This window comes from Trematomus bernacchii, unplaced genomic scaffold, assembly GCF_902827165.1.
Source record: "Trematomus bernacchii unplaced genomic scaffold, fTreBer1.1, whole genome shotgun sequence".
Lineage (NCBI taxonomy): Eukaryota > Metazoa > Chordata > Actinopteri > Perciformes > Nototheniidae > Trematomus > Trematomus bernacchii.
In genome coordinates, this window is record NW_022988066.1 from 1,767,007 (window position 1) to 1,794,685 (window position 27,679).

At 44.3% G+C, this 27,679-nt stretch overlaps 1 protein-coding gene across 2 annotated transcripts; it reads right to left on the reverse strand.

Moving 5' to 3' along the window:
- Positions 1-10,431: 10,431 nt before the first annotated feature.
- Positions 10,432-26,052, reverse strand: b3gntl1 (UDP-GlcNAc:betaGal beta-1,3-N-acetylglucosaminyltransferase-like 1). 2 transcript variants are annotated; one of them, XR_004555106.1, is made up of 13 exons: positions 25,659-26,052; positions 25,222-25,338; positions 25,026-25,125; positions 22,768-22,832; positions 21,349-21,414; positions 20,257-20,352; positions 16,038-16,133; positions 15,838-15,962; positions 13,738-13,873; positions 13,512-13,580; positions 13,255-13,329; positions 11,981-12,139; positions 10,432-11,431 (listed from the first exon to the last, which is right to left on the reverse strand). XR_004555106.1 is itself a non-coding variant. In XM_034120358.1 (12 exons), exons 1-12 carry the CDS (start codon positions 25,743-25,745, stop codon positions 12,059-12,061), a joined length of 1,113 nt encoding a protein of 370 aa, XP_033976249.1. In that variant the 5' UTR covers positions 25,746-26,052; the 3' UTR covers positions 10,432-12,058. The 2 variants fall into 2 exon arrangements, 1 of the variants encoding a protein (XP_033976249.1); XM_034120358.1 differs by having other exon boundaries at positions 10,432-12,139.
- Between the last annotated feature and the right edge of the window lie 1,627 nt (positions 26,053-27,679).

A 27,679-nucleotide genomic window follows, 5' to 3' on the forward strand; every position in this document is an offset into this window, starting at 1 on the left:
AGTATGTTACTGACTCGTCACATTCCCCACACTGCCAGAGCTATGTAACGCATTTCGAGAAATACCGAACCCCCCCCCCCCCCCCCTTCTCACACACAACACACACACACACACACACACACACACACACACACACACACACACACACCACACACACACACACACACACACACACACACACACACACCACACACACACACACACACACACACACACACACACACACACACACACACACACACACACACACACACACACACACACACACACACACACACACACACACACACACACACACACACACACACACACACACACACACACACACACACACACACACACACCCAGGACACAGACACACACACACACACACCACACACACACACACACACCACACACACACACGTTATAGCTCTGTGGAAATGTGATTTTCCAATACTGCTAGAGTGCTGTTATTAGTGTATTAAATTAGCCATTTATTTTAAGAACTCAAATCAAACTACATTAATGTTTCCACCCTTTTTGTTGTTCTTGAGGATGCTGTGCAACAGGCTAAAACAAAAGCAACAACTATAGGCTTAACTTTAAAACACCCACACTCAAATTATTACATGGAAACTGAGTCACAGACTACAATTAGTTTAAAAAAAAAAGCAGGTTCCTAGGTTTATACTTGGCTTTATAGATAAGTTATGGGCCATTAATAATGAGGTCAACATTTGGGATAAAGGGTTGGAAAAATCCCTTTGACTTATTGGACCTATAGGACCACTTTCATCTATTTATGAAAGGATTACTATCATTTATACCTGCAACAATACCAGAGCAAGCATGAAAAACAAGCAGCAAGACATTTGTCATAACCATAGAGCCCAAAATGTGTCCTTATTAAAGGTAGGGTAGGTAAGTTTGAGAAACCGGCTCGAGATACACTTTTTGTTATATTTTAGCCGGCCCGGCTAAAATAACTGGATGGCCTACCTGCCTGTCAGCCTTCCATCTGTGCACAAACTTATCTCGTGCCCTCATTGGTCATGTGCGCGTTCGTGTGTGTTGGAGGAGGGGCTCTATAAGGAAGTGGCAGATTTTCTCCGGTTGTGTATTTTCAAATTCTAGCGATCTCGAGCCGGTTTCTCAAACTTACCTACCCTACCTTTAACTGCTATTTAAATATATGCATTCATGTAAAACATTGGCATTTGATTAATTTCCCAACAATGAAACCATAGTTATATCTCTCACAGGCTCCGCCCTCTACTGGACTCTATGGGTACTACCTTATCATGCAAGCATTCACCTACTGAGATTTCTATAGACGTAGCCGGCCCCGGGGCGGGCTTACCTGAATGCGTGCGCATCTCACTTCCGTATAAAAGGAGGCCTCGCCTCCTGACCACTATCCTTTACTCTTCAGCGAGCGGAGGTGGTAACCTAGCACTGAGTCCGAGACGTACAAGTGGGAGAAAGGAAGTAGAGAAAGAGAGAGATATTGTGAAAATGGAGCCACTCCTGGAGCATCGTAGTTGCCCGTCGTGTCCTGGACTGATTGCGGGAGCAGACCCGCATCGTCAGTGTTTCCAGTGCCTGGGACAGGATCATGCTGAGCAGGGAGCGGGCCAGACACCGGCCTGTGCTTCCTGCTGTTCGATCCCGATGCTAAACCGCCGGCATCGTGCGGAGCACTTCTCGAGGAAGTTCGGCCCGCAGGTGCGCGGAGAGGAAGAGGATGTGGACCTCGAGGTGGTGGACATGGACGACCTGGAGGACGTGCCGTTTGAATTCGTCCTTCCGAGGGACCGAGTGGTCGACTTCGCGGAGGAGGATGACGACATCTCCTTGTCCGACACCCCCGGGTCCGACAGCCAGGAGGGCCCAGCACTCAGGTCTGCGCGACTGGACTTCCCAGCGGTGATGACCCAGGCAGCGGAGCGTGTAGGCTTACCGCTCCCCCCACCGCTGCCACCGAGGCCTGTAAGCCGCCTTAGGCAGGGGTTTTACGGCCCGGTGCTTCCGGCGCAGCCGGCTTTCGTCTCGCCCCTGTTGCCAGACATCTGGCAGTGTGTGGAGGCGACATGGCGACGTCCATTGAGGACGAAGGCCGCCATAGCATCCATGTCGGGCATTATCAGGGTGCAGGGCCGATCAGACGGTGTGTTCTGGCGTGCCCCCCCTCGACGAGAGCCTGGCGGCCCATCTGTTGCCAAGATCAGCTGGTTGGGCGGAGGGGAAGAAACCTCTGCCCCCGCTGCCGCGGGACCGGGAAGCCTTAGAATATTTGGATAAAATGTTCAGGCTCGGTTCACAGATGGCGGCTGCGGCTAATAATCTGGGTGTGTTGGGCGTCTCCTTGATTACTCCTCGAGCAGACGCCCCCGCTCTCCCGTCTCAGGACGGGGAGGATTATCCGGACCGCTGCATAGGTCAGATGAATAATCTGATCCATGGAGTGGCCACCGCAGCCGGGCGAGTGATGTCCTTAGCCACAGTGGCGTCTCGTCATGTGTGGCTGGGACTCACCGCGCTGCCCAAAAAGGACCGAGCAGATCTCCTTGGAGCCCCCGTTTCCACGGAAGGGCTCTTTGGGTCTATAGCCTCGGTCACTCAGCGTTTCAGCCGTCTGGAGGAAGAGAGGCTGCAGCTTAGCCGCATGTTGCCGCTAGCTTCTCCCCAGGTGTCACAGCGTCCTCCGCGGGCGGCGGAGCGCAGTGCAACGGTGAGACGGAGGGAGAGACGCCGGTACGAAGGTCCCGTGCCGGTAGCACCCTCCGCTTCTTCAACCAGCCCCGTGGGGCCAGCGTACCGGCACTCACGGGGGCGGGCTGCCCGGCCACGGCAGTCTCAGCAGCAGCAGAGAACCGCCGGGTGGGGAGCTCTGCCAAAACGCAGCTGACTGGCGGAGGGAGGAAGCGTCTCATCGGGTCTCTCCACCCAGGACGCTAGGGTGAATCCCACCTCCTCCCTGTTCAATGCCCAGGTCCCTTTTATTAGGAAAACTAATAAAGAAAAAGGTGATCTGTATCCAAGTCTGAGTGTCATTTGTTTTCACAATCCTGCACTCACACACATTGTTGACTGTACATATTCCCCACTCGCTACCCCGGTTATTTCTCCTGTAAAGGAGATAGCTAGTGGGCATGCGCAGATGAGAGAGATAAACCGCAGGAAGTGCTATAGTAGCGCTATGCGGGTGCAGGGACTTGCTAGTCGGCGCATTATGGTTAGGGAACACACTACGCCTAGAATAAAGGCTCCTAATAATACAGTTTACCGTAGTGGTAAGAGCTGCATTATGGCGGAGCTCGCACTCTCTCAAGAGCCCATGGTGTGTTCAGGGACCTCAGGTGAACACAATACGTCAACAAAAACTCCGGTTAATGCTGGTTACCATGGTAATGAGAACAGCGTTAGGGTGGAGCGCGCGCTCACACAAGAGCGCGCGACGGTGTGTTCAGGGACCTCAATAAAAAATCGGCCCTTTCTGTGTCGACCCTCCATGGGCAAATCTTCCTTTCACGGGGGATTTTGCGGCGGAACGGGTCACCAGAGAGTATCACAGCTTTATAGCTGCGGCCCCACAGCTAAGGGCTTGTCCATTAACTCAATATTATGGGGAATGGAAACTCAGCTGTGTACTGTCAGAGTGGATGGACAGGACGCTGAAACGGGGTTATTCACTCCAGTTTTGCAGCGTCCCACCTCCATTCAGAGGCATGCGAGAGGTAATTTTATCATCCCAAGAGGAGATGGGTTTCCTCTCAACAGAGATTCAGGCTTTGGTGCAGAAACAGGCAGTGTCTGTGGTGCATCCTCAGCAAAAAGAAAGGGGTTTTTATTCCATGTACTTCCTGGTTTCCAAGAAGACCTATTCTAGATTTGCGCAGCCTGAATCTTCACATTTGCCGCAGGAAATTTCGCATGTTAACTATCAAATAGTTAATGGGGCTAGTGCAGCCGGGCGATTGGTTCACCACCATCGACCTGAAAGACGCATATTTTCATGTGGAGATTGTGCCAGAGCACAGGAAATATCTGCGTTTTGCCTTTCAAGGGATAGCCTACGAGTACAACAGACTCCCGTTCGGCTACTCCCTATCCCCACGCACATTCAGCAAATGTGTGGCCACAGCGCTTCAACCGCTGCGCGCCCAGGGCATGAGAGTTTTCTTTTACATAGACGACCTCATAGTCATGGCTGGGTCCCGGGAACAGGCAATGTGTTGCACAGCACAATTGATCACACACCTAACCAAATTAGGCTTTGCGATCAATTGGAGAAAGAGCACCCCCATACCTCACCAACAGGCGTTGTATTTGGGAGTGGGGCTCGATGCAGGCGCGCTGCGTGCCACCCTGTCAGAGAACAGGCGTGCGTCCCTTCTCAGGGCGGTGCACAGGCTGCAACAGGGGGCAACAGTGACAGCTTTAGCTGTCATGCAGACTCTGGGTCTCATGGCGGCTGCTCACGTTGTGGTCCCGTTGGGGTTATTGCATATGCGCCGCCTGCAGAGGTGGTTTTCCAGTCTGCGTTTGGATCCCAAGAGGCACAAACGGCGGCTGGTGACCATCCCCCCCTCAGTGGAGGGCAACCTCCGGTTCTGGGGGTCTCCCGGGCGCCTCCGGAGGGAGTCTCCACTGGGGCGGGTAACCTCCTACATCACAGTGTTCACGGACGCATCCAGAACAGGATGGGGAGGGACCTGCCTGAAGAGGGCTATAGGTGGGCGCTGGTCTCTAACAGAAACACGACACAGCAACCTCCTAGAGCTACGGGCGGTAGTGTTAGTCCTCCAGCATTTCATGCCCCTAATTCAAGGGAGACATGTATTGGTCAGGAGCGACAACAGCACCACAGTGGCTTATATCAACAGGCAGGGCGGAGTCCGCTCCGCCGCCTTGTTGGCCACAGCGGAGAGGCTGTGGTTATGGGCATCAGAGGTGGTATTATCTCTGAGAGCCCTCCATATCCCGGGACTGGAGAACAGGGGGACCGACCTCATGTCGAGGGGCGGCCCCCTGCCAGGCGAATGGACGCTTCACCCGGAGGTGGTGAAGCAGATCTGGGCCCAGTTCGGGAGAGCGGAAGTGGACCTGTTCGCCAGCCGGCGCAACAGCCACTGTGCCCTGTGGTTTTCCATGGCCCTGAGCGACGACCCGCCTTTGGGGGTGGACGCGTTTGCACACGAGCCATGGCCAAGGAAGCTGCTATACGCCTTTCCACCGCTGCGTCTCATTCTCCCTCTCCTGGGGAGAGTGAGGCGAGAACGTCTGGCAGTCATTCTGGTGGCACCGGATCGCGTCGGGGCTCCGTGGTACTCAGAAATGACACAGATGAAGGTGGGCCAGCCCTGGGCGCGCCCCCCAGTTCTGGGGGGCGATGTCTCAAGAGGCAGGTGCAATCGGGGCGTTACCCACTCTGGGCCGTCCTCTTCAGGCTTGGCTCCTGAGAGGGACAGGCTGAGACAGGGTGGATTGTCTGACAGCGTTATTCAGTCTATCCAGGCAGCTAGAGCAGAATCCACCACAGCCTGTTACAGGCCGAAGTGGTTGAGATTCCAGCATTGGTGTGAGGAGCGGGGAATAGAGCCCCTATCTTGTGAGTTGGGCTCTATTTTATCCTTCTTACAGTTACTGGTGGACAGAGGGCTTGCTCATTCCACAGTGAAGGTGTATGCAGCAGCCATCTCGTCCTGTCATGAGGGGTTCAACGGCAGGTCAGCCTTCTCTCATCCACTGATGTTGCGGTTTTTACAGGGGGTCAGGAGGCTGCGCCCGGTGGTGCACGCCTCCGCCCCACAGTGGGACCTGCCGCTGGTGCTCGAGGCCTTGGTCACGGGGCCATTTGAGCCTCTTGAGCTCTCCTCCCTGAAAGCACTGTCGTGGAAGACAGCGTTGCTACTTGCCTTAACGTCAGCCAAAAGAGTGTCCGAGTTAACCGCTCTGTCGGTGCACCCGAGCTGTTTATTGATTCGGGGTGACCAGAGTGGGGCGACACTCAGACCGAACCCCTCCTTTGTGCCCAAGAGCCTAAGGAGTGAGTTCAGGTCGAGGGCTATTCAGTTGGGGGGTTTTAGTCTTCCACCCCATGGGGGGGCTAGAGAAGCTAAATTACACCTCCTCTGCCCGGTGCGCGCATTAGCATATTATGTAGAGCGCACAGCTACCCTGAGACGCACTGAACAGCTGTTTGTGTGCTTCGGGGGCGGGGTGACTGGAAAAGCTCTGTCCAAGAAACGCCTGGCAGGCTGGCTTTGTGAAACCATTGCACACGCCTACAAGCAGGCAGGGAGAGCCTGTCCCATGGGGGTCCGTGCGCACTCCACACGAGCTGTGGCTGCATCAACAGCCTTATTCAGCGGTGTGAGTGTGGAGGATATATGCACGGCGGCGTCTTGGTCAACGCCAGGCCCCTTCATAAAGTTTTATCTCTTGGATATGTCTGGCTCTTTCTCATCGTCTGTACTTGCTGTGGCAACACAGGACTGGTGAGGAGGGGGGGGGGCTGTGGGTCAGTGGGCATCTGACCCCCTCCCCGGACGTAAATGCGCTTACATTTCTCCGGACCCCTGGAGGGTCGCGGGGTGATGTAATGCGCTCTGGGCCCTTACAGGGCTGAAGGGCTCCCCTCGCCTGCCTGGGGGCAGGAGGGGGAGAGCCCTCCATACTATTGTCCCTACACACTCTGCACAGGGTCAGTGGCGGAGTGGGGGGACATAGGGGGCACTTGCGTTCTCCCCGTGCTCTTTAGGGACTCAGGAGGGAGAGTGCATAGTGAACCCATACAGGGCTGCAGACTTTCCCTGTCTGCCTATGGGCAGACGTAGGGGAGTCCTCAGCACTATTTTTGAGCACACTTTTTTGCGAGGCAAGCGCGTCAGGGTGTGCTCTATCGGCCGCAGCCCGGACTTCTCCACGGTTACAACCGAGGGAGAGGTGAGTGAGGCGCAGTGGCTGCTAAAGCCGGTCAGGGACAGTGAGGTGGAACGGTGTGCTGGACGACAGTGCGTGCATACATCGGGGCTCCGCCCACTGTACCCATAGAGTCCAGTAGAGGGCGGAGCCTGTGAGAGATATAACGTTGGGTTACGTATTGTAACCCTTGTTATATAAACACAGGCGGAGCCCTCTACCTTGGGGGCACTGTCTGTCCTATACCGCTCGCTGAAGAGTGGTGTAGGATAGTGGTCAGGAGGCGAGGCCTCCTTTTATACAGAAGTGAGATGCGCACGCATTCAGGTAAGCCCGCCCCGGGGCCGGCTACGTCTATAGAAATCTCAGTAGGTGAATGCTTGCATGATAAGGTAGTACCCATAGAGTCCAGTAGAGGGCTCCGCCTGTGTTTATATAACAAGGGTTACAATACGTAACCCAACGTTTCCTTATAAACCCTGAATAAAAGATTACTTTTAAAAAAGTGGAACCAAAAATCATTTCTTTAAAGTAAACATCTTACAGATTTAATTTAAATAATTTTCTGTTAAGTTATTGTCGCCAAATTAGGTACACATCACTGACTGATGGAAGTCTTTGTGTTGGCATTTTTATGAACTGGGTATCCCTGGGGACATTCCTGGGAAAAATCCCAAGTGTCAATCACTGGACAGTAAGATACAAAAACAAACGTGCAGTTACCACTTAACGTCATAGGTGCCGCCATAGAGGGCAAAATAAAAATGTTAAGATTGTAATTTACACAAATGTATTGTGAATGTCTGTAAATATATGAACAGGGTATAAACATTGCTATTTGAATGATGACTGGAATCATGTTTGCCACAATTGGACTGAGGGAGGACTTAGCCCAGGAGTGCTGAGAATCTCCCTACAGAATAACCAGTCAGGTAGGGTGATGTCCTACACTTTAATTCCCTCTGTTTCATTATCCCATCTAACACATTCCCCCCAGTCACAGGATTTGAAAAACATATGGTGTAACATTGATTTCCCCATAAACACGACTGGTCCTAAAGCTCTGGAGGCTGCAGAGGGAGTCTGACCCAGGTCTAATCCTGTCCCCGCAGCAGAGGAAGTCTAAGCTGCTGATGTGCAGTTTGACCTCATGCGCTCTTCACCATTTGAAGTATTTACAGAGCAGCAGAGCCTCTGACCTGCCCCCTCACCCCCCTGCTGTCACCTGGCTCCTCTCAAGTGGCCTGACAGGAGGAACGCCGTCTCACACACGCACACATCTCACTATCTCTGATTACAATCTTCTTGACCTTTCTTTCTTCATTACCTGCACAAAGCACACTCCTCTCTCTATTTTTTAACATCTTTATTTACCGATTGGGGTCAACTAAGTCACTGGATCTTTTAGTGGCTTCAGTGCCTTGCTCAAGATGACAGTTATATGTCCAGTATGACAACTTCATACTGGACAAAGAAGAATGCATTACCTATAAAAGCAGATCAACTGAGAAACAGTTTTCAAGATGACCGCACACACTACATTACTGCATATAAAAGAACGATTTCAAACCTAAAATGTAACCAATATAAGACCTAAAATTGTTATTATGAATTTTGTTTTTAGACAGACTTTAGGGTACAAAAAAGACCCCTATAGATGTAGTAACATAATGTATACAGCCAATATCTCCAACAATCAGTGATTCACACAGAGTTGAACAATCTGTGTTTTGAATTTTGGGCTGAACTGACCTTTCAAGTCCATTTAGCTAGCTATAGCAGCTAAATCTCACTAGCTAGCTTTAACCTGATACGCGTTAGCTCTCCTTCCTAAGTTGTATATCTCTCTTTTACGTTTATATGTGAAATGATACATTTCTATGGCATACTGTAACATTTTATAGAAAAAATGCAGAGAAGCTAGATTCTGGATTTTAACTACATTTTGCATAATAAGATATTCACTTTTTGTCGACCAGTTTAGAATAGTCCAATGACTAACAGTGTGTCTCTCCTTTTACTGACAGTTGTTGTCCACACACACACACACACACACACACATCTTAATTCCATACAGAGTGTTGAAACATAGGAATGTGGTGAAGTTCCAGGTAAACAAAAAAGCCTTCAGTGTCCGACCTCTGTGAGCTCTCTTCACCCGAACACACCGACTCTTTCTCTTATCAGCTGCACTGCCAGAGGACACGCATCTGTGTAAGTGCATATGGGAGTGAGTGTGTGCATTTCTCCATACACAGTCAGGTTTATTTGACCAGCGAGGGCAAGCAGGCTCCAGGGTCAGGGTCATTCATTGTGTGTGTGTTATCAGGTCTGATGTCTGCAGAGAGACGGAGTGTAAACACTGAGTAAAGCTCTGTTTACTCTCTATCTGAGCTTCTTTCATAGTTTCTCCATTAGAGCTCGCTCTCATCGACCAAGTGCTTAATCATGAGGGCAGAGAGGGGGGAGGAGACAGGATGTATTTAGAGAGACGGTGGTCTAATTTAAACAACATATTTTTGGTTTGTTACATTATAAACTATATAGCATCCATTTAGTTGACGAGTATGGATAAGTCAGAGGATCATCTGAGTCTTTAGGATTCACCTTCTGAGGAACATGAATGTCTGTACACAACTTCCTGGCAATCCATCAAATAGTTGTTGTAGTGGGCTAACTGACAGACAGACAGACATTTGTTGGAAAACGCACAAAAAACATAACTTGTGTAAAATATAATACGTACAAATGTTAATACGTTACCTGCGAACTAACTGCGAGCCAGATGATTGGTCAAATAATTATTTGCTGATAAAACAGAAAATGATTCCACATAACTCTATTGTTGAGGTCCTTTTTTAAGGCATATTGCAGATCATTTTGTTCAGTTTGTTTTAAGCCATTTATTAAGCAAAATCATGCAGTTCATTAGTGTTGTGTGACATTAAACTAAAACTCCTTTAGTTTTAGACTGTTGGTAAGATAAATTAAGCTTTAAGAAAAATGTCAGCTTGGGTTTTGGAAAAATTTAACGGCATTTACTATTTCTTAAAATTGTTGTAGAGTAAACAATGAATCGAGAAACTAATCATCAGACGAATGACGTCATCATTACTTGCGGCTCTACTGTAAAGAATCCCATCTCTGTGGAAGACACCTTCCTGTTTTAGTGTTTGTGTGCACAAACAGAGAGGGAAGAGGGGTCTAAATGGAGACCGAGTGCTAAGTGGATGTGATATTTTTCTCAGCCCCAACACTGCACTGTACCGGGGGTGGCAGTGGCAGAGGCCTCGGGTTCTCGGGTTCTCGGGTTCTCGGGTTCTCGGGTTCTCCCCCCCCCCCCCCCCCCCCCCAAAGGCTGGATCAGGTCCAAACAGTCCCGCCGCAGTTTATCAAACACAATGACTCCGAGCCTAACCTCTAATACGGCACACTGTGTAACTGTATGTTCAGTATATAACAAACAAACTTTTGAAAATAAAAGTTTAGCAGAGTCGAAGACCCTTTTTTCTGCCACTGTTGCCTCCTTGCAAACTGCTGCGGCCACATTTACAGTAAGGCAGACCACGTCTCTGACCCAGGAAACATTGGGGGCGATTTTGTGGGAAAAGGTCTGTTTACCTTTGGGCGGAAAAACTCCACACTCTGTGAGGTAAAATAAACTTTTTATGCGTGTTTATGTATCTGAACTGTGCTCTCTTAAAGAGGTTATTGTTCTTCAGATTTCATAAGAGACCCCGGGAAAGAAAAACAAATACATGCAGTATCCATGTTTGTACATTTGCAGCAGCTGTGTGCGTGCATCTGATTTTGCATGGTTGCATCAGCGAAGGCTATTGAGAAATCGGAGTGATTCCGGTCATAAAACATCCCGCCCTTTATAAGTTAAACCTTCTGTGATGGTGCTGATTCACATGGCTTCCTCTAACTTCAACACTAGTTCAAGCGTACAGGTTGGCAAATACCAATCTCCGGGCACACAGGGTTAGAAAACATAGATACATTTTATTCCTACAACATCGGCAACAGTAATATCCTCTGGCATGAGAAACAGATCCTTCTTTTGGCATGAAAACCAAAGTTCAAGTTTTTTTATGAAATAGTTTGGTATTTGGGGGAAATAAACATAAATAAACATACTTACTTCTTCCCTGTTCTCACTTCTTTCAATCTAATCTGTTGAGCAGAATGAAGCCACAGGCTGGATGGTTAGCGTAGTTTAGCACAAAGTTTGTTTGATTCTTACAAAAATGTGTACGTTAAAACAGGATAAACGTGATATGATGTGTTAAATATTCCTAATTTCTCCTGCATGGTTCAGCTAAACTCAACACGACTCAACCCCTTTTGGTAGATGATGTTTTTTTCTATATCGTTTTCCACTGTGGATAGTACTCTGTCAATGTAGGTGGGAGTCTTACCTGACTGTCATAGTGACGTTAGCGTAACATCCTCTTCAACGCAGCACAGCGCACAATACTCCATTCTTTCATCCCAAACCCAACAGAGGAACAGCTGCAGAATTCTGAACATGACAGGATTTAGCCTGTGTTATTTTTTTAAATCTTGGTCTTGTAATTTAGAAAAATCACTTGGCTAATCAAGAATAGCGGGTTAGAGCAGGATGTCGCAGTTTTGTAAGTTCCCTCTGAGCAACCAGTGGTATGCACTGCACACAAAAAAGTACTATAAAGAACTTTTCCTAATTAGAATATGGAAAAGAAAGGTCTCATGTCGTGCCTTAGCGTGTGTAATGTGGCAGTAGCGTGCTTTGGTGCACTGTTTCCAGTCTTGCTTCTCCTGGCTGTAACCTCATATTTAATGAACAGAAATGAGAGAGTGTTCTCATCTAACAAAGATAGCTATCTCACTATTGTGGTGGAGGAAACAGGGCTGGGATAAAACTGTTTTGTTTTCATCAGCGGTTGCGTCAACTTTGCACTTTTACATTTTCACACCAATTTCCACACATAGAAATAATCTTTTAACGCTTAAAACATACATTAAAACGTACTCTTTCCCTAGTCTTGGTAGAGTTATTGTGCCAGTGTTTGGTTCACTCCTTTCTTATCACCTGTCTATCCCTCAGTCTGTGTGCATTCCTCTTCTAAAGCCGCAGGGCTCCTCTTCACGTCTCCATCACTCTGAGCTGTCAGTTGAAATGGTAGTAATCAGTTCCTTCCTTTAGCTGCAAGGAGTTGAGGTTTTCCTCCAGAACGCCTCCTGTCATGTCCTACGATGAAGGAACAGAAACATAAAACATGGTAGAAGGTGAAACAAATCCACACAAAGCTATTATAGGATTGTTCGCTCTTTAACTCTTCCATGCTTTATCTCTTTGATGAAGGTCCTTGTTATCTTCAGTATTTTAACTGCACTGAATACAAGTTAAAGGTTATGTACAGGCTAAAGACTTCGAGAGTCACCAACAGTAATTTAACCATGAGAAATGTTAAAAGCTAAAATGAATTGTATATTTGTTAATTATAGTTATTTAACATCTGGATATAAAAAAATAGTTTGATTGAGTCCAGGTGTTCTTTTCATGAACCATCATGTTTGTCATGGTGAGTGGGTGCATGTATGTGTATGTGTGTATGTGTGTGTGTCATAGGAGAGGGAGAATGAAGGAGTCCAGGTCTCTTTTTCTTCTGCCTATGATTACTTCTCCCAATTCCCATAATTGAGCAATTAGTAGCCCCCGTAGGTGGGGTCACTCTAGATTTGACGTCTGAATCTGGCTAGGTGATAAATAGGCAATTAGGGATTTGGCTGACAGAACAGCAGAATGTGTGTGTGTGTGTGTGTGTGTGTGTGTGTGTGTGTGTGTGTGTGTGTGTGTGTGTGTGTGTGTGTGTGTGTGTGTGTGTGTGTGTGTGTGTGTGTGTGTGTGTGTGTGTGTGTGTGTGTGTGTGTGTGTGTGTGTGTGTGTGTGTGTGTGTGTGTGTGTGTGTGTGTGTGTGTGTGTGTGTGTGTGTGTGTGTGTGTGTGTGTGGTAAAGCTAGCTACAGATATTGGCAGGATTTGGGACCACAACATGTACAAATATGAACGGTGACAAAGTCATCAGTTGTTTGTATAAGTGCCATGTGATCAAAGGCCAGGCTGCTGTCTCTACCCATTTCCTGACTGCCCCCAGTGTGTGTGTGTGTGTGTGTGTGTGTGTGTGTGTGTGTGTGTGTGTGTGTGTGTGTGTGTGTGTGTGTGTGTGTGTGTGTGTGTGTGTGTGTGTGTTATGTCCTGTGCCGGGCACACGCCCATGATCATTATGTCGTTAACTCAGATTACAGACCTGAGGGACAGGCAGAAACAGCAAACATACAACACACAAACACGCTTTCTGCTCACCAGTTTTACACAGATAATGAAGGGGGCCGAGGCATCTTTGTAGTGCAGAACTGGGACTTTTGGCTTGGGTCTTTGCTGGATGAGATCAAAAGAAAGACACAGAAAACCAAAAATTAGTGTTTTTCACATCTTCATAATAATCTAAACCACTGCAATAAAGTTGTTGGATGATCATTCATTTGAATCAAATCTTATAATTTGTCGTGCTTACAAAAAAAACAGACCTTGTACTTAGAATCAACAGTAGCTGATCTCACCTCAGAGTCCTCATATGTGTAAAAACCTTTCTGGATCTTGTTCTCATCGACATCACAGAAAGCCTTCACCTTATGAGTAAAGCAGAATATTTTTAGCTTGAAAGCTGACGCACTCTCACATCACGTCAGACTTTTTCCACTACATACAGTAGGAAGAATAATAGAGCTAACTAAAAGTAACTATTATAATGTTTCACATAAATCTGCATAGCCAGAGGTTGCATACCTTCTTTTGATTGGTCGGGCTTAGGCTTCGGTACAGCTTCCGGCCCTGTTTCCCAGCGTTCCATATGGTGAAGCTCTCCCATTGGCTGAGAACTCTCTCCTGTAGGAAGTCCACTCGCAGATTCCAAATGGTTTCCCTGGAAACAGCGGTGAAGAGTGAAGGATTAAGGGATGGATGGAGAAGCAGGTAGCTCATTAGCTTAATGCTACATTATGAAAAGATGAGATGGTGTCTTTAAAACTAAGAAAAGACTGTTGAATTTCGCTGAAAAGGGAAACACTGACAGATTTACTACATGTTCTCTTATAAAGGTATACCGCATGCACTAATACCCAGATTATATTATGAAAAATGATGTTTAGCTAAATCAGGTAAGACAAGCAATTGGTAGAGATAGTGAACCCAAAAAAATATATATTTCTAGTCGAACTGTCAATAGTCATTCATCAGTGGTTGTTCTTTGCATCCTATCTGATGATCTGATTCATTTGACTTCTCTTTGGCGAATAAGCCAAGTTCCCCCAACTCAGCAACTACTTTAAATAATACAATGTATTCACAGCTAAAAGAAAGCTATAACCACAATACAAGTAAAGGTATCAAATCCGAAACCTGCTTTCTGTATCAAATCATTATCACCTCTTAAAATCGATTTCCTTGAAGCATGCACTGCATTACATTAAACTATGACTCATAAACAGCAGTTTGATTTCTTTTGGTAGATGGAAAGAATGTGTCTGTTTTAAATTAGCTTGTTTTCCTGTTGCTTTGCACTTTGACTGATTTACACAGCTGTGCACGTGCCTCACACCCACACAAACACACAACTACCCACACGCACACAAACTGATGTTGAGTAATTATATGGACACATTCACAGGACGTGCTCTGCTCTCATCTTCTGAAGTGAGCGTCTTACTGGGTCTAACAGTGGGCCTCATATGACAAACAAACCCACCGCCATCGGGGAGCGCGGGTGGTCCGCAGATCGCTTTTCTGTTCATTTGCGTTGATTCCGAGACATGGCAGTAACATGGCAGAGATTGACTATAAACTGTATGTGTATACACATACTGAAACCTTCATCCCACTAATACCCTGCAGATCAAAAAGCAGACACACTTTCGTGCACTCTAACACACAAGGGGATGGGTACACACTCTCATTTATAAACAAAGCCTTTCTGTGTTAAGAAGCCTCTCATCTCAGTTCCTCTTTTGAACCATCTTAACCTTTTAAAAACACACTTCTCACCTCACGGAAAGAGCTTTTATTATCACATGATGTGTGTGTGTGTGTGTGTGCATGTTTGATAGACAGAAAGAAGGTGAGGGTTTCTTTTGACCAAAGAGGAAGTAGGCACTCGGTGGAGGGGAATGGGTGACAAGAATTAGGGGAGAGTGGAAAGTAGGCAAGGCACGGCTTAAAATAGGTGTCCGTAAATAGACAGATGATAGATGAAGACAGAGAGGAAGATGATGGGTGAAGACGTGCGTCAACAGGGGAAGATATACGAGAAGTTGACAGACGAAGAAGAGAAAGGAAGTAAGCAGGAAGGAAGGAAGGAGGAAAGGAAGGAGGGGATGAAAGGGATGGAGGCGTGGAAGGAATGACCTTCTTCTTTGGTGTTTTACCATTTGAGGCATTCACACGCACCTGCAGACACTACATGGCCTTGCTGAAGCACAGGCAACAGCATTCTCCAGACACACACACAAACACACACGCACACACTCACCATGACAAACATGGTAGTTAATGAAAAGATCTGATTCCCTAAGGAAGATGCCCGACATTCCACAGTGAGAAAACTGGTTAAAATTCCTAAATTCCTGATATGCTGGGAAAGTTTCGGGAATTCCAAAAACATTCTGAAAATCTCAAGATTACAAAAACATGCTTCTATGTGCCTGTGAATATTTGTGTGGAGGAGTTTTGAGTCCTGAGAAATTCTTGGATGCCAGCGGGCAGCTGTGAGTATGTGGAGGATCAACACGGTGTCCAAGTGTGTGTGTGTGTGTGTGTGTGTGTGTGTGTGTGTGTGTGTGTGTGTGTGTGTGTGTAGCTGAGCAGGGGAAAGGGAGTGTGGGTGATACTGACTCTGTTACAGAGTGTGTGGTGGCCTTCTCGTGGTAACGGTACACCAGCAGGCACTGGTCGACCCTGGCCATGCCCCCTCCCTGACGAAGACTCTGGTAGAAGAAGATCAAGTCCTCCGGGACTCCCTGGGGAGGAGGAAGTGAGAGTGTGAAACACACACACAGTGAGGAGGGTCAAGGACACTTTGGGTGAACTCTCACCATGCCCCCCTCATCAAACGGTCCAACCTTCAGGTACCAGTTCCTCGAGCAGAACCACGTCGGCATGACAACTGTTGGCCCATGAGAGGTGTACACCTGAAACACAAATTCAGACTTTAACATAGCAAAAATCTCTTGTGTTCTGGACACACTGCAAGTGTACATACTGGTCACTGTGAACAAACACTTTTAAGGACTTATTTTTCTCTCCCATGAAAATTGAAGCCTTTAGCCGCTTTCACACCAAGTACTTTGCCGTACTTAGTGCCCAGCACTTAGTGCCCCCATGGAACTAAGTACAGATTGCGTTCACACCATAGACTGTATATATAAAGGTTCACACCGGAATAAGTTCCCTGAGGGAAGATTACGCAAATGAAGCCGCTGACGTCACTTCTTCTTCTTCTGCTTTGGGTTTACAGGCAGGCCGCAAACCACTTCACGGCGTATACTGCCACCCGAAGTTCCCGGCCGGAAGTCCCCAGAGTTGTTGGAACTGCGCCATTAGTACTCTTTTTGGTGTGAACGCAAAATTCCAGGCGCTAACGGAACTAAACGGGAAAAGTACGGGTAAAAGTACTCCGGTGTGAACGCGCCTAATAGAGGGGATGAGTAACAGAAAACAAATAAGATGGATTTTCCAAAATACGAAACTAATCTGAAATTGAATAAAAGTAAATATGTGATTCTACAGCAAATTTTGCACAAGTACACAGTGGAAGAAAAAACTGATATGCTTAAATAAGGTCTTAGAGGTGAGAAAAAGGGAAATGTAAGCATGGATCAATGCACCTGGATACAAACGGTAGTATTAGCTGGGAGTATAAGTATACTTTTTTTAAATATTGATATCAATTCATATAAATATAGTGTTAAATGTGAACATTAAAACAAGTCTGAACTCAGGCTTGAATAATCAAATCCTGCAAGAGTTATCATGATATATAAATACAACCACAACCTGCAGATTGTCTCTCAACACACCGAGCAGGAAACAGAATTTAGTGTCAGCTCCACTTTATAAATAAAATAACTTTGTTTCGTGTTTAGAAAACATAACATTATATAAGCTAGAATCTGACCAGGGTTTGGCAGACAGACGGCTCTGGGAAATTTCACATTTGTTTTTGAACAAACAGTACATTGCAGAAAGACTCTGCAAGACTGCAAACAAAACAGGTTGGAGTGCAGCAGCATGTCTCACACCTTCCTGGAAGGACACACACCTCCATCCTCTGGCACATGATCTTATACTAAAGACTTTGTTTGGGCCCGTTTCTCCTCTAACCCGACTACACCAGGACCACATGACCCTATCTATATTTCCCCCTCTTCTCACCATTCCAGTTCTGCATACCCCTCTCTCCAGACCCTCACCCCTACTTGTACCTCCTTTCCTCTGCATGTGTGTGTGTTTGTAGTTTTGTTGCGTTTTGAATCCGAGGGTCATTCCAGGTTGAGATGTTTCTTGCTCCAGCTATGTCACTATGAGTGTTCTTGGTTAAAGTTGAAGACAATTGCAAAAGTTAAATGAAACACAGATGAAGAAAATGGGGGAAAACATCTGGATTCAGCCAGTCAAACAGCTGGACAGAATCTAGAAAGAGTGTGTGTGTGTACAACTCCTCTCCCTTCTGTTGTAACATTGCAACATTTTGCAGATGTAAGCTGTGGCCAAACTCAAGACTCAATACGAATGAGTTCTGGGAAACCAGGGGACACACAGAGAGAGAGAGAGAGAGAGAGAGAGAGAGAGAGAGAGAGAGAGAGAGAGAGAGAGAGAGAGAGAGAGAGAGAGAGAGAGAGAGAGAGAGAGAGAGTAGATGTGAGTCAGTGTCAGAAGTCAGAGGGGTAGGGGAGGGTTGTGATAACCATTACTAATGTCCTACAGATGAACACTCAGGTTCCACCTCTGGATCAGGTTAAACGAGCCACACTCAGATAAAATCTCTGGTTTAACTCAGAGAGCTAGATTCTGTTTCCTCACCCAGAAACTGGGAGTAAAGGCAGATAGAGTGAAGAAAGGAGAACATGTGAGGAGCTGCTTCAAGCCTGCAGAATCAATGCATGATCTCATTCTCATGCTCCATGAAACTTAATATCACATAAATATCCAGGAATGCCTGCTAAGGAGTTATGCAGACTCTCTCTCTCTCTCTGTGTGTGTGTGTGTGTGTGTGTGTGTGTGTGTGTGTGTCCAGGTTCTGTTGTATCCTTGGTGACGGTGTGTTTTGTTCAGACAGCAACAGTAGAGTTCCATCTCTACGTAAATAAAGGGTCTCATCATGTATCATTTAGTGGTTAATGTCCCTTCTTATGTTATGGTGAAAGTCAAATAATTAATTATAAAAGTGGTAAAGTTTTTAATTGAATAGCACCTTAAAATAACTATTCCACAGCTGAACAGATAAATAAAACTGATCTGTCAAAGCAGTTTAAAGGCACATGTATTTTTTAAATCGATGCTAGAGGACCAGATTAAACAAAGAAAAAGGGCTGTGGTAATCAATTTAGCAGAAAACCTACAATATCCAGCATGCATTGTGCGTGCTGCACCACTATCCTCTCCAGCTCGCTGGGCTTGACTCTCTGCTGGGGTGTCCTCGTCTTCCTCCATACACCATAATCCCTCCACACTGAATACGTTGGCATACATAGTGAGAAGCCCCAAATATTATATTCCAGCAATACCCATTTAAGTAGCCGAGCACACAAAAACTGCAGAAGCACAATTTGTAGTTCAAACCAAAGCTCTAAAAGCAGGCATGCGCTTCATCTGGCAGACTTTTGTTGGCAATGGGTAGAAAGTTGTGGAAGCTGGCAACATAAAGGGAAGTTTAACATGATAAATTAGCATTTAAAACCCACATTATAATGATAAACAGCCAGTTAAAAAACAGCAACATGTTCCTTTCATTAGCCAATGCCCTGCCAGGTAATAGCTGGGTTCGCTTATGTGTATAATGTCAACACAAGTGTTACCAAATGCATTGTGGCCCGACAGTCCAAATACCGTATATTATTATAGTCTCCAGTTAGCAGGCAAACACCGTGCCAGTGTGGGGTCGTGCTATCAGCTGGGTTTGCTTATGCTGGGTCACGTTTCCATTCTTTCCAGATGAGTGCGATTAGGCGAGTCATAAAGCTTTCCATGACTTGGCTATGAAACTTGGCTCCTGACCATTCAAATCGTTTCCATCCTTTGCATTTCACCATCTGCCACAGCCACAACAGAGCTCTGGCTCCACCTGCTCTGGAGGAACAGCCGTCATTTTTTATAGGTCACCTATTATGCAAAATCCCCTTTTCATGTATTTTATACATCAACATGTGTCCCATCTGTGTAAAGAGATTCTGAACATTTCCGGAAAAAAGACCCCTTCTCTTTTTGTCCTGATCCATTTATATAAAAACCTGTCTGACAATGAGCTGATCAGATTTTGGCCACTTTATGATGTCACAATGTTTTTTTGGCTTGTGTAACCATTAGCCAATCACCAACCAAGGTAACACCCGCCCACCTTATCACCTGAATCTCCTCCTAGAGCACAATTGTGTTCTTTTTAACCAAATATCTCTCAGAGGAGCATGGGGAGTGGCTCCTTATTTTCATCTAAAGTAACAGACAGAGAATCAGCACTTTTGAAACAGGGATGCTACAATGCATGATCTGTTTGGTATTTCAAGCCAAACACTTCAGAGACATGTTTTGTATATAACTGAGAACTCTAATATATTGATGAAAAACAGTATAATAGGGGACCTTTAAGACATAAAACTATTTCTTATGAAATAGAATGGGGCAGAGTGCAGAAGCAAATTATGAGCTTATAAAAAAAAGTCTCTAAAGATGTTATTATGTAGCAACCTTGACACAGTGGTGCAGTACAATGAGCACAACATGTCAGCAGTTGAAACTGAAATAAGCCTGCAGCACTTATTTCTGCAAAATTATCTTTTCCACCACAAGCAGTTTCCACTACTGACCCCCTCAGCAGGCGGTGTGAGCGGTTTCCTCCGATGGGAGCGGGACGGACTGAGAGGTCAAGAGTGGAGCTGTGTCCTCGGTCTAGTCCACCGCCACATTTCCGTGGAAACAGCAGCGGCAGGTACGTATCCTGTTTCTATCTGACCTGGTTGATGCCTGGCACATGACCTCTCACATACACACACATTCAGAGGCAAAGTAGTGCCCGAACAACATGCTGCGGGTATTTACCTGTGTGAGGAGCTGATCCTGAGAGATCATGTTGATCCAGCGGGTGTATCGCTCCGTAGAGCCCTCAGGGACCCTCTGAACTTGACAGCCAATCAGCTAACATACAAACATAAAAACTTTTCTGATAAGGACACATTGAAACTAATTTCAGCAATTTTGAAAAAGTAACAAGAGAATAAAAGGTACATTTAAGTTTCAACAGACTAACAACCACACAGACACATCGTGGTTTGAATTGTTGTTCAGATTTTAAGAACATTTGTATGAAGATTAAATAATTAATGGACTAAGCAATCAAATATTTCAATCATTCATCAAGCAAAATGATGTGATCTTTCACTTTGCGAATGGAAACTTTTGCACATTTTCTTTGTCTTATGACAACAATTTCTATTTGTTTATGGTATTGGATAGTTTCCTTACAACATATGACCTCTTTCAAATGTCACTCTTGGCTATGGCAATTTATGATGCACAGTTTTCTTATTTTTTGTAGGCCAAAGAATTAACTGAATAATCAAGAAAAGAAATGGCAAAGTAAGCAACATGAAAACAGTCTTTAGTTTTGTTGCATCATGTATCTGAACTGCATCACTTGTTCCCTTTTCGAGACAAACCGGCCACATCTCAGAAGAGAGATCAATAAAAAGTAAAGAGGGGTTTACATAAAGAAGTATTTTATACAAAGCTGGAAAAAAAAACAACATATTATCGTACAAGAACTATAAAATATTGCAGCCATAACAGAAATAGGCATGTTGTTTGTGCAGGGCAGCAAGCCTGCTGTCTCCATGCTGTCTCCCTCACTTCCCTCACACACACAACCTTTGACCTCTGACCTGGCGGGCCACAGAAAGCATCAACACCGGATACTCGCACTGTGCTGGATGCCAACTGCAGGGATTCACACACACACACCCACACGCAGGCCAACAACACATATATTTTTGGGAGGGATTGGTCAGAGGATCAGAGGGAGAGAGAAAGGGAAGGGGAAGGGAGAGAAGTGAGGAGAAAAGAAATGGAGAAAGGGGGGGGGGGGGGGGGGGGGGGGGGGGAAGTGAGTAAGCAAATACTTGAGGGAGGACTTACAGAGTGTGGGTGGAGGACAGAGGCGTCATGCTGCAGACCAACTCTTTGGGGAAGCATAACATCATCCTGGAGTAAAACAACAAATGAATTCAAACACAAACCGCGTTTACATTATTCTGATTATTCAGCATGTGAAAAAAGTACACACTAGGTTACTTTATGAAAAAATCATACCCGTCTAGTTTGGCTTTTACTCAGCAGTACGGACGGTATGTGCACTCTATGATTGTATACTTTATCAATACTTTTAGGTGTTTTTCTTTTAAGATCACACACGCTTGAACACATATCTTAAGATTGGTAATTTCTCAATTTGATATTTTTCATCTTCAAAAGGAATTGATATCCTATATTAGAATATTTTGATAAGCAATTGTGTTGTCTGGTTTGATGTGAACAAGCATATACCAAATAAAATGTACTATTATGTTCATATTGCAAAAATAAATCAGAACATGCTCAGTACAAAAAAGGCTTTAAATAACCACGGGCTATTTATATACACTTATTTATTTATTGACTAATTTATTGTTTTATCTAGCAATCATGCTATATTGTAATATATAGCGTTATCGAGATATGGATCAAACTATATAGGGATACGAGATTTTTGTCTTAAAGCCCAGCCTTGATAGAACAGACCAGTAATAGCTACTGGCTAGCTTTGTAGCTAGATAGAGACGCTAAAAGGGAGTTCAAATTAGCTTAGTACAGTACAATAAGAATCCCAATATGCATATGGTACCAAAACCAGAAATAATAAAATAGATAATGGAAACAGAGACATGTATTTCAACAATATTTCCTTGATATTTCCGTGCAAAGAAAAAATGCTGATGAAAGATATTATATAAATGGAGGTATAAGGTAACTGTTTGATTTTAAGTTGTTTAAGGAAAACCAGTATATTAACAGTGTCAAAAAGTAGAATGAAACAAATACAAGAGAGCCCATAGGAGTTTTCTGAGAAAGCAATCTTATTGTCTTTGGATATTTTTATTTTATTAAAATGAAAGGGCATTTGATAATCTGTATGATACAAGCTGTTAAGAAATAGATCTAAACAGAGATCACACATTCTGATGTTTGGCCATTGATTTGTTGATCTAACAATACAGCCTTCAGATCAGTGACCATAAAATACTGTTTCAAAGAAAGACAATCATACTGTATAAACATCAATACATAAAACACACATAATGAAACGGTGCTCTCCGCTCATTAGTCATGCTCTCTGACAGGTCTGCCAAACAGTCACTGAGGTCTGTGTGTAAACGGCTCAATGTACAGCGTATATATTTGGGCAAAACAATATGATCTTATTAGTTTTGACACACTACTGTACTGTATGTGTTATTAAAGACATCTGGACAGTGAAGTGAACCATACTTTGTCACACACACACACACACACACTCACCGCATCCTGAAAGCACAAGTATTGCCCACAGCTCTGAGACACTGCCTTGTTCTTCGCATATCCCACTGAAAGACAAAAGAACAGTGTATGTTAATGTGTGTTTGCTTTTCTTTGTCTTCTAACAATTTCCATTTTGCCATGTGTAAGAAATTACCATGTTTAACTATTAAACATGGCTCTGTTTGAATGTGCCAAACCAGAAAATGCTGAGGTATAAGCTGACCAGTCATAAGCATCGACAGTGTGTCACAGTGGTTAAAAGAAGTATATCAAAAGAAAGTATAATGTATTTAAACTAAATATGGAACTTCTCAGTTTGGTTTGTGAAAGAATACCCCAATCTTCCTGATCCAGTGACCAGTGGTGTAAAGTAACTAAGCACATTTACTCAAGTACTGTACTTAAGTACAATTTTGAGATACTTGTACTTTACTTGATTATTTCAATGTGTTGCTACTTAGTATTTCTACTCCACTACAATTCAGAGGTAAATTGTGTAGGATCTCTATGAAGTAGAACATCATGAAACATGATGGTTGAACAGGGTTGCCAACTCTCACGCATCTGGCGTGTGACACACGCTTTCACTCTCAATCTCACGCTCTCACGCTGCCCAAACTATTCTCACGCCAAAAACAAGAATACCGAAGACTAGAAACGGTTTTGAAAACTTTTGTCACGTAGTGATAGTCTTCTCAATAGAACATCTTTGATAATGTCTTCTGGCCAATCAAAATCACGATAACGGCGTGGTGTTGTTACAGGAAGTCCCGACAGAGAATACTTTTGCGGTAGTACATCTCTATATATCGATACAACATTACGTGTTGATAGAAATCAACACGTAATGAAATAAGACCACACGGTTTGATGATTGATAGGTGTGTGGGCTGTCTTTCATTTTGACACACAGAACAATGGGGGCTATCCACCCTTATCCACAATGTAAAGTAATTCACACAGCCTCTTCCCTCTTCTCTGAGAGGAGCAGCAGGTTCAGCTTTCAGAACAAAGTAACACAAAACTAAAATGGCATTCATTTTTTTTAAATATGTCGTGTAGTAATAGATGTATTTATTTTTCTTCTCAAGAGAGTACCAGAATGTGTATTTTATGTTAGTATTTCAAAAAATCCCCCCAGACCCCCCTGCAGGGGTTGGGTTTTCAGCATGTCAACTCTTTCACCTGTGGGGAAATTGCAGGATTGGCTCCAGGTCGCCCTTTTTATTTACTACAAGACAAATGTGCCTTTTTATTTCATACAGTTCAATTTTGATTGAGACAGGGAAATAATCTAAACCTCACGCATGGCGTTTCACTGTCGGGGGGAGCGTGTATGTAATTACATTGCAAATACTGACTTGAGCCCCACCACTGTATGGGTTAGCCCTACCATAGATTACCCAACAAAAATACTCTGGAGCCGCAACTGCCGACCCGTATTGCGCATGCGCAGATCTAAGATCCAGTAGAAATTATAACAAAGTAAAAGTCTGCTGGTTATTGTTCTACTAGGCCAAAATAGAGTCAAAGAGTATATGAGAGTGAGAGTGTGTTAATTAATATATTTGGCAGTTTGGAGTAAGTCTGTAGATTTGTTTGTGTGTGTGTGTGTTTCATGTATAGGCCTCTCACGATAATTAATTTTGTTGGATACATTTTCCCGGAAATGATTGCGATAAACGATAATATTGTCGGCACCGTTGTATGACCATTTTAGACCACTGACATAATGATAATATATAATAATAATTCAAGTACATCCTTTCAAACTGCTAGTCACATCCTCATGTAAATGGCAATTTATCGAGGTCAGAAAAATTATCGAGTTCATTTTTATTTATCGTACGATAAGTCAATTAATTGCTTATCGCGACAGGCACACAATAAAACAGTGGAAACAAACATGTTTGACTTTCATTAGTGAATGAAAGTGTTCACTTTATAATCTGTGTCCATTATTGTGTATTTGTATATATATCCTATATATATGCTAAGGTCCCGCTGCTGACACGATAGCAGTCATTTCGTGCGCATATGTGTAATTAAACCCATGATATCAAAATCTCACTCCAGCCAGGTACCCAAAGTTGGCAACCCTGTGGTTGAATGCTGGTAAATGGACTTTGAGTTTTGCAGATCTTACATAAACTCTTACATCTTCCCTGGCTTCTCATAGAAAATGTTCTACTGATGTCAGCGACTGACTCAATCAGACATGGGAATTGATACTGATCAACCACCTAAAGTCCACTGACCTCCTCTGGGTTGGGATGAGTTGTGGCCGGAGATCACCACGGAGACGCCCCTCTCCTCCAGCCTCTCCTTCCAGCCCTCCACCACTGTCCTGGAGTCATCCTAAAGGAAACACACAGAGTTTAAACTTCAACTGGGGTCTCATATTTTGTGACAAATTAGATCTGTGTGTTTATATGCATACAAAAATAAACATACAGTGCTTGCGTCATCAAAGACAGACAGCTCCATGGTGCCAGTGTAGTCTTGATGTAATATGGCCTGCAGACATTCATCCAGCCAACAGGATGCATTGTACATTGGCATGACAATACTCTGAAAACACGACAAAACAGTCAAGTTACGCATGATGAAAGCATCAATGAATAGATTCCAAACTTTCATATTTAATTTTTTTCTTCATCGTTGTATAATGCACATATTTCTACTTACTTGTTTCTACTTTCTTATGGTTTCTCTATTTCTATTTCAATTCAATAATAGGAGCAATGTAACGTCGCCCAATTTCAATTACCCCAATTTCATTCTGGCCACATACTCCAAAAACCTGCCAGCGTGCTGTATATTGTCTTTTAGCTCAGAAAATCAATGTTAGCTGTTTATTTGAAATTGCAGGTTTATCACCTATCACCTACCACATCCACTGCTCCCCCCTCCTCCTTCCCGCTTGTCGGTGTTTCTTCCTCATCTCCTGTGGGCCGGAGCCTCTTCGGGGGGTTCATGTCCACCTCTGAGCCCGCAGAGCAAGCACTTGGGCAGTAACACAAGCGACCAACCAAGGTTTAGATGATGTGATAAAGGCCGAAATCAAAGTTATTTAGCACAGTTGAGTCTGCGACGAAGGTTGACCCACGAGGGCTACACGTGGAATCAAAACGTAAGTTCTCACTGTGTCATTTCTGTTCTCTAAGTTTAATGTGTCCTCATTGGCAAATGACATCTCTCGAAAGGTGGTGTGTACATTTTGTGACGCTTAAAGAAACACTTTTAGCAAAACATTTAGTCCAAACCTGCAGCGCGGATACTGGCTTCACAACTTCCGCAAACAATGAATTGCAGACGCTCATTGGCTGGTGTAAAACACGGACAGACTCCGGATTCGCTGAAACTCCCCGTTAATCACATGACTTGTGACGTTACAGGCAGTGTGTAAATCAGCTCAAGGCCTCGTTTATTTCTACTTGCAGCCAAAAAGCTAGTTTGCCTTTTAGCTCTCACTCTTTTCCAGGAAGCTGGATATTTATTAATAATAATAATAATAATAATAATAATAATAATAATAAAACAAGTCAAATCTGAAGTAGGCTATTCCTTTTTTTAAAACTGACAAATCATCAACAATGTTCAATTAAGATCTACATTCGTAAAATACACTTTGGAATGTTGTCTTAGTTAGTAGAAAGTTGCCATTATTAATCACATCATATATATTTTGTTTTCAGTATTCAATCATAACAAATTCCTAGCACAAGATCAATTTTCTAGACATTTTGCAAAGCTTTCATTCACATCTAATAGCCTTCATTAGGATATTTTCAGTTGTCATGAACTATAAATTGTAGTTTTTTGTATCTGACTGTACAAGGTCATATACCAAAACTGCTTTTTATAAGGATAGGAATTAACTTATATTTTAACAACATAAGAGAGTAACACGATTTATTTAAATACTTCTCTTTTTCTATCTTCATGTTTTTGTTTGGTCATGCTCATTGTTAATGCAACGTTGCAGCTCTCAGAGCTGCTTTCCTGCATAATGTTGACTATAGCGAACCAGATCAGGGTGGGTTTTTTATGTTAATGTTGGCAGCAGCAGCATGGTTTGTCTTGGTTAGCGGACAGAAAAACAGGATGGGCTGAAATAATGATTCTGACCATCGTTTACATTTTCCCTCAGATAGGAGAGCACATGGATGAGAGAGAGAGGAAGAGAAAGATGGAGCAGGCTCAGTGTATCAGTATGTGTGAATCAGTCTGAGTGTTGACATATGAAGATATATGTATTTGTTGCATCTAACCGTAGTCACAGTAACAACAAAAATAATACAAATCCCAGCTGAAACAGGGATGATCAAACAGTTCATGATTTGAGTCAGGAATCAAAACAAATTAGTCCTGGATACGGTTTATCCCTACTCTGGTGCCCATTACATCTAGGCCTACTTTCATAGTACAGACGGCTCATTATCATCCTCATATTCATCCTAATTTTTTACGTGTGTCATGATAGCAATTCATGAGCAATAAAAAACCTAAGCTGATTTACTTCTGTGTTATTCTTAATAAAGTCCTGATTTGTATTAAACACAGTCAGACACACACTCCTCTATAGGCCACCACTCAGACAGGATGTGGTCCAGAGATTACACCGGAGAATAATTGTTCCCACATGGCCTGCAGGAGCATTTTGGATTGGACAAAACGCGATTTATTACTTTGAATAATTCTTTAAATTGGACAAAGGCCTCATTGCAGTCAAGGAACAACAGCTCCGGGGGGGGCAACCGAGCAGGAATGATTATTTCATGCTTGAGTGCATGATGTATGGGATCAGGAGAAAACTTGACCTGACTGTGCAACACACCTGCTGAAGAGGGGAGTTTCAATACAAAGCTTCAATGCTGGTATGATGTAATGAAAGAAGCAAACAAATGAC

Coding starts and splice junctions, on each gene's coding strand:
- b3gntl1 (XM_034120358.1), bottom strand. CDS start 25,745: ATGAACCCCCCGAAGAGGCTCCGGCCCACAGGAGATGAGGAAGAAACA. Junction 21,415..22,767: donor ACTTGTGCTTTCAGGATGCG/GTGAGTGTGTGT, acceptor GTTTTACTCCAG/GATGATGTTATGCTTCCCCA. Junction 16,134..20,256: donor AGGATCAGCTCCTCACACAG/GTAAATACCCGC, acceptor TTTGTGTTTCAG/GTGTACACCTCTCATGGGCC.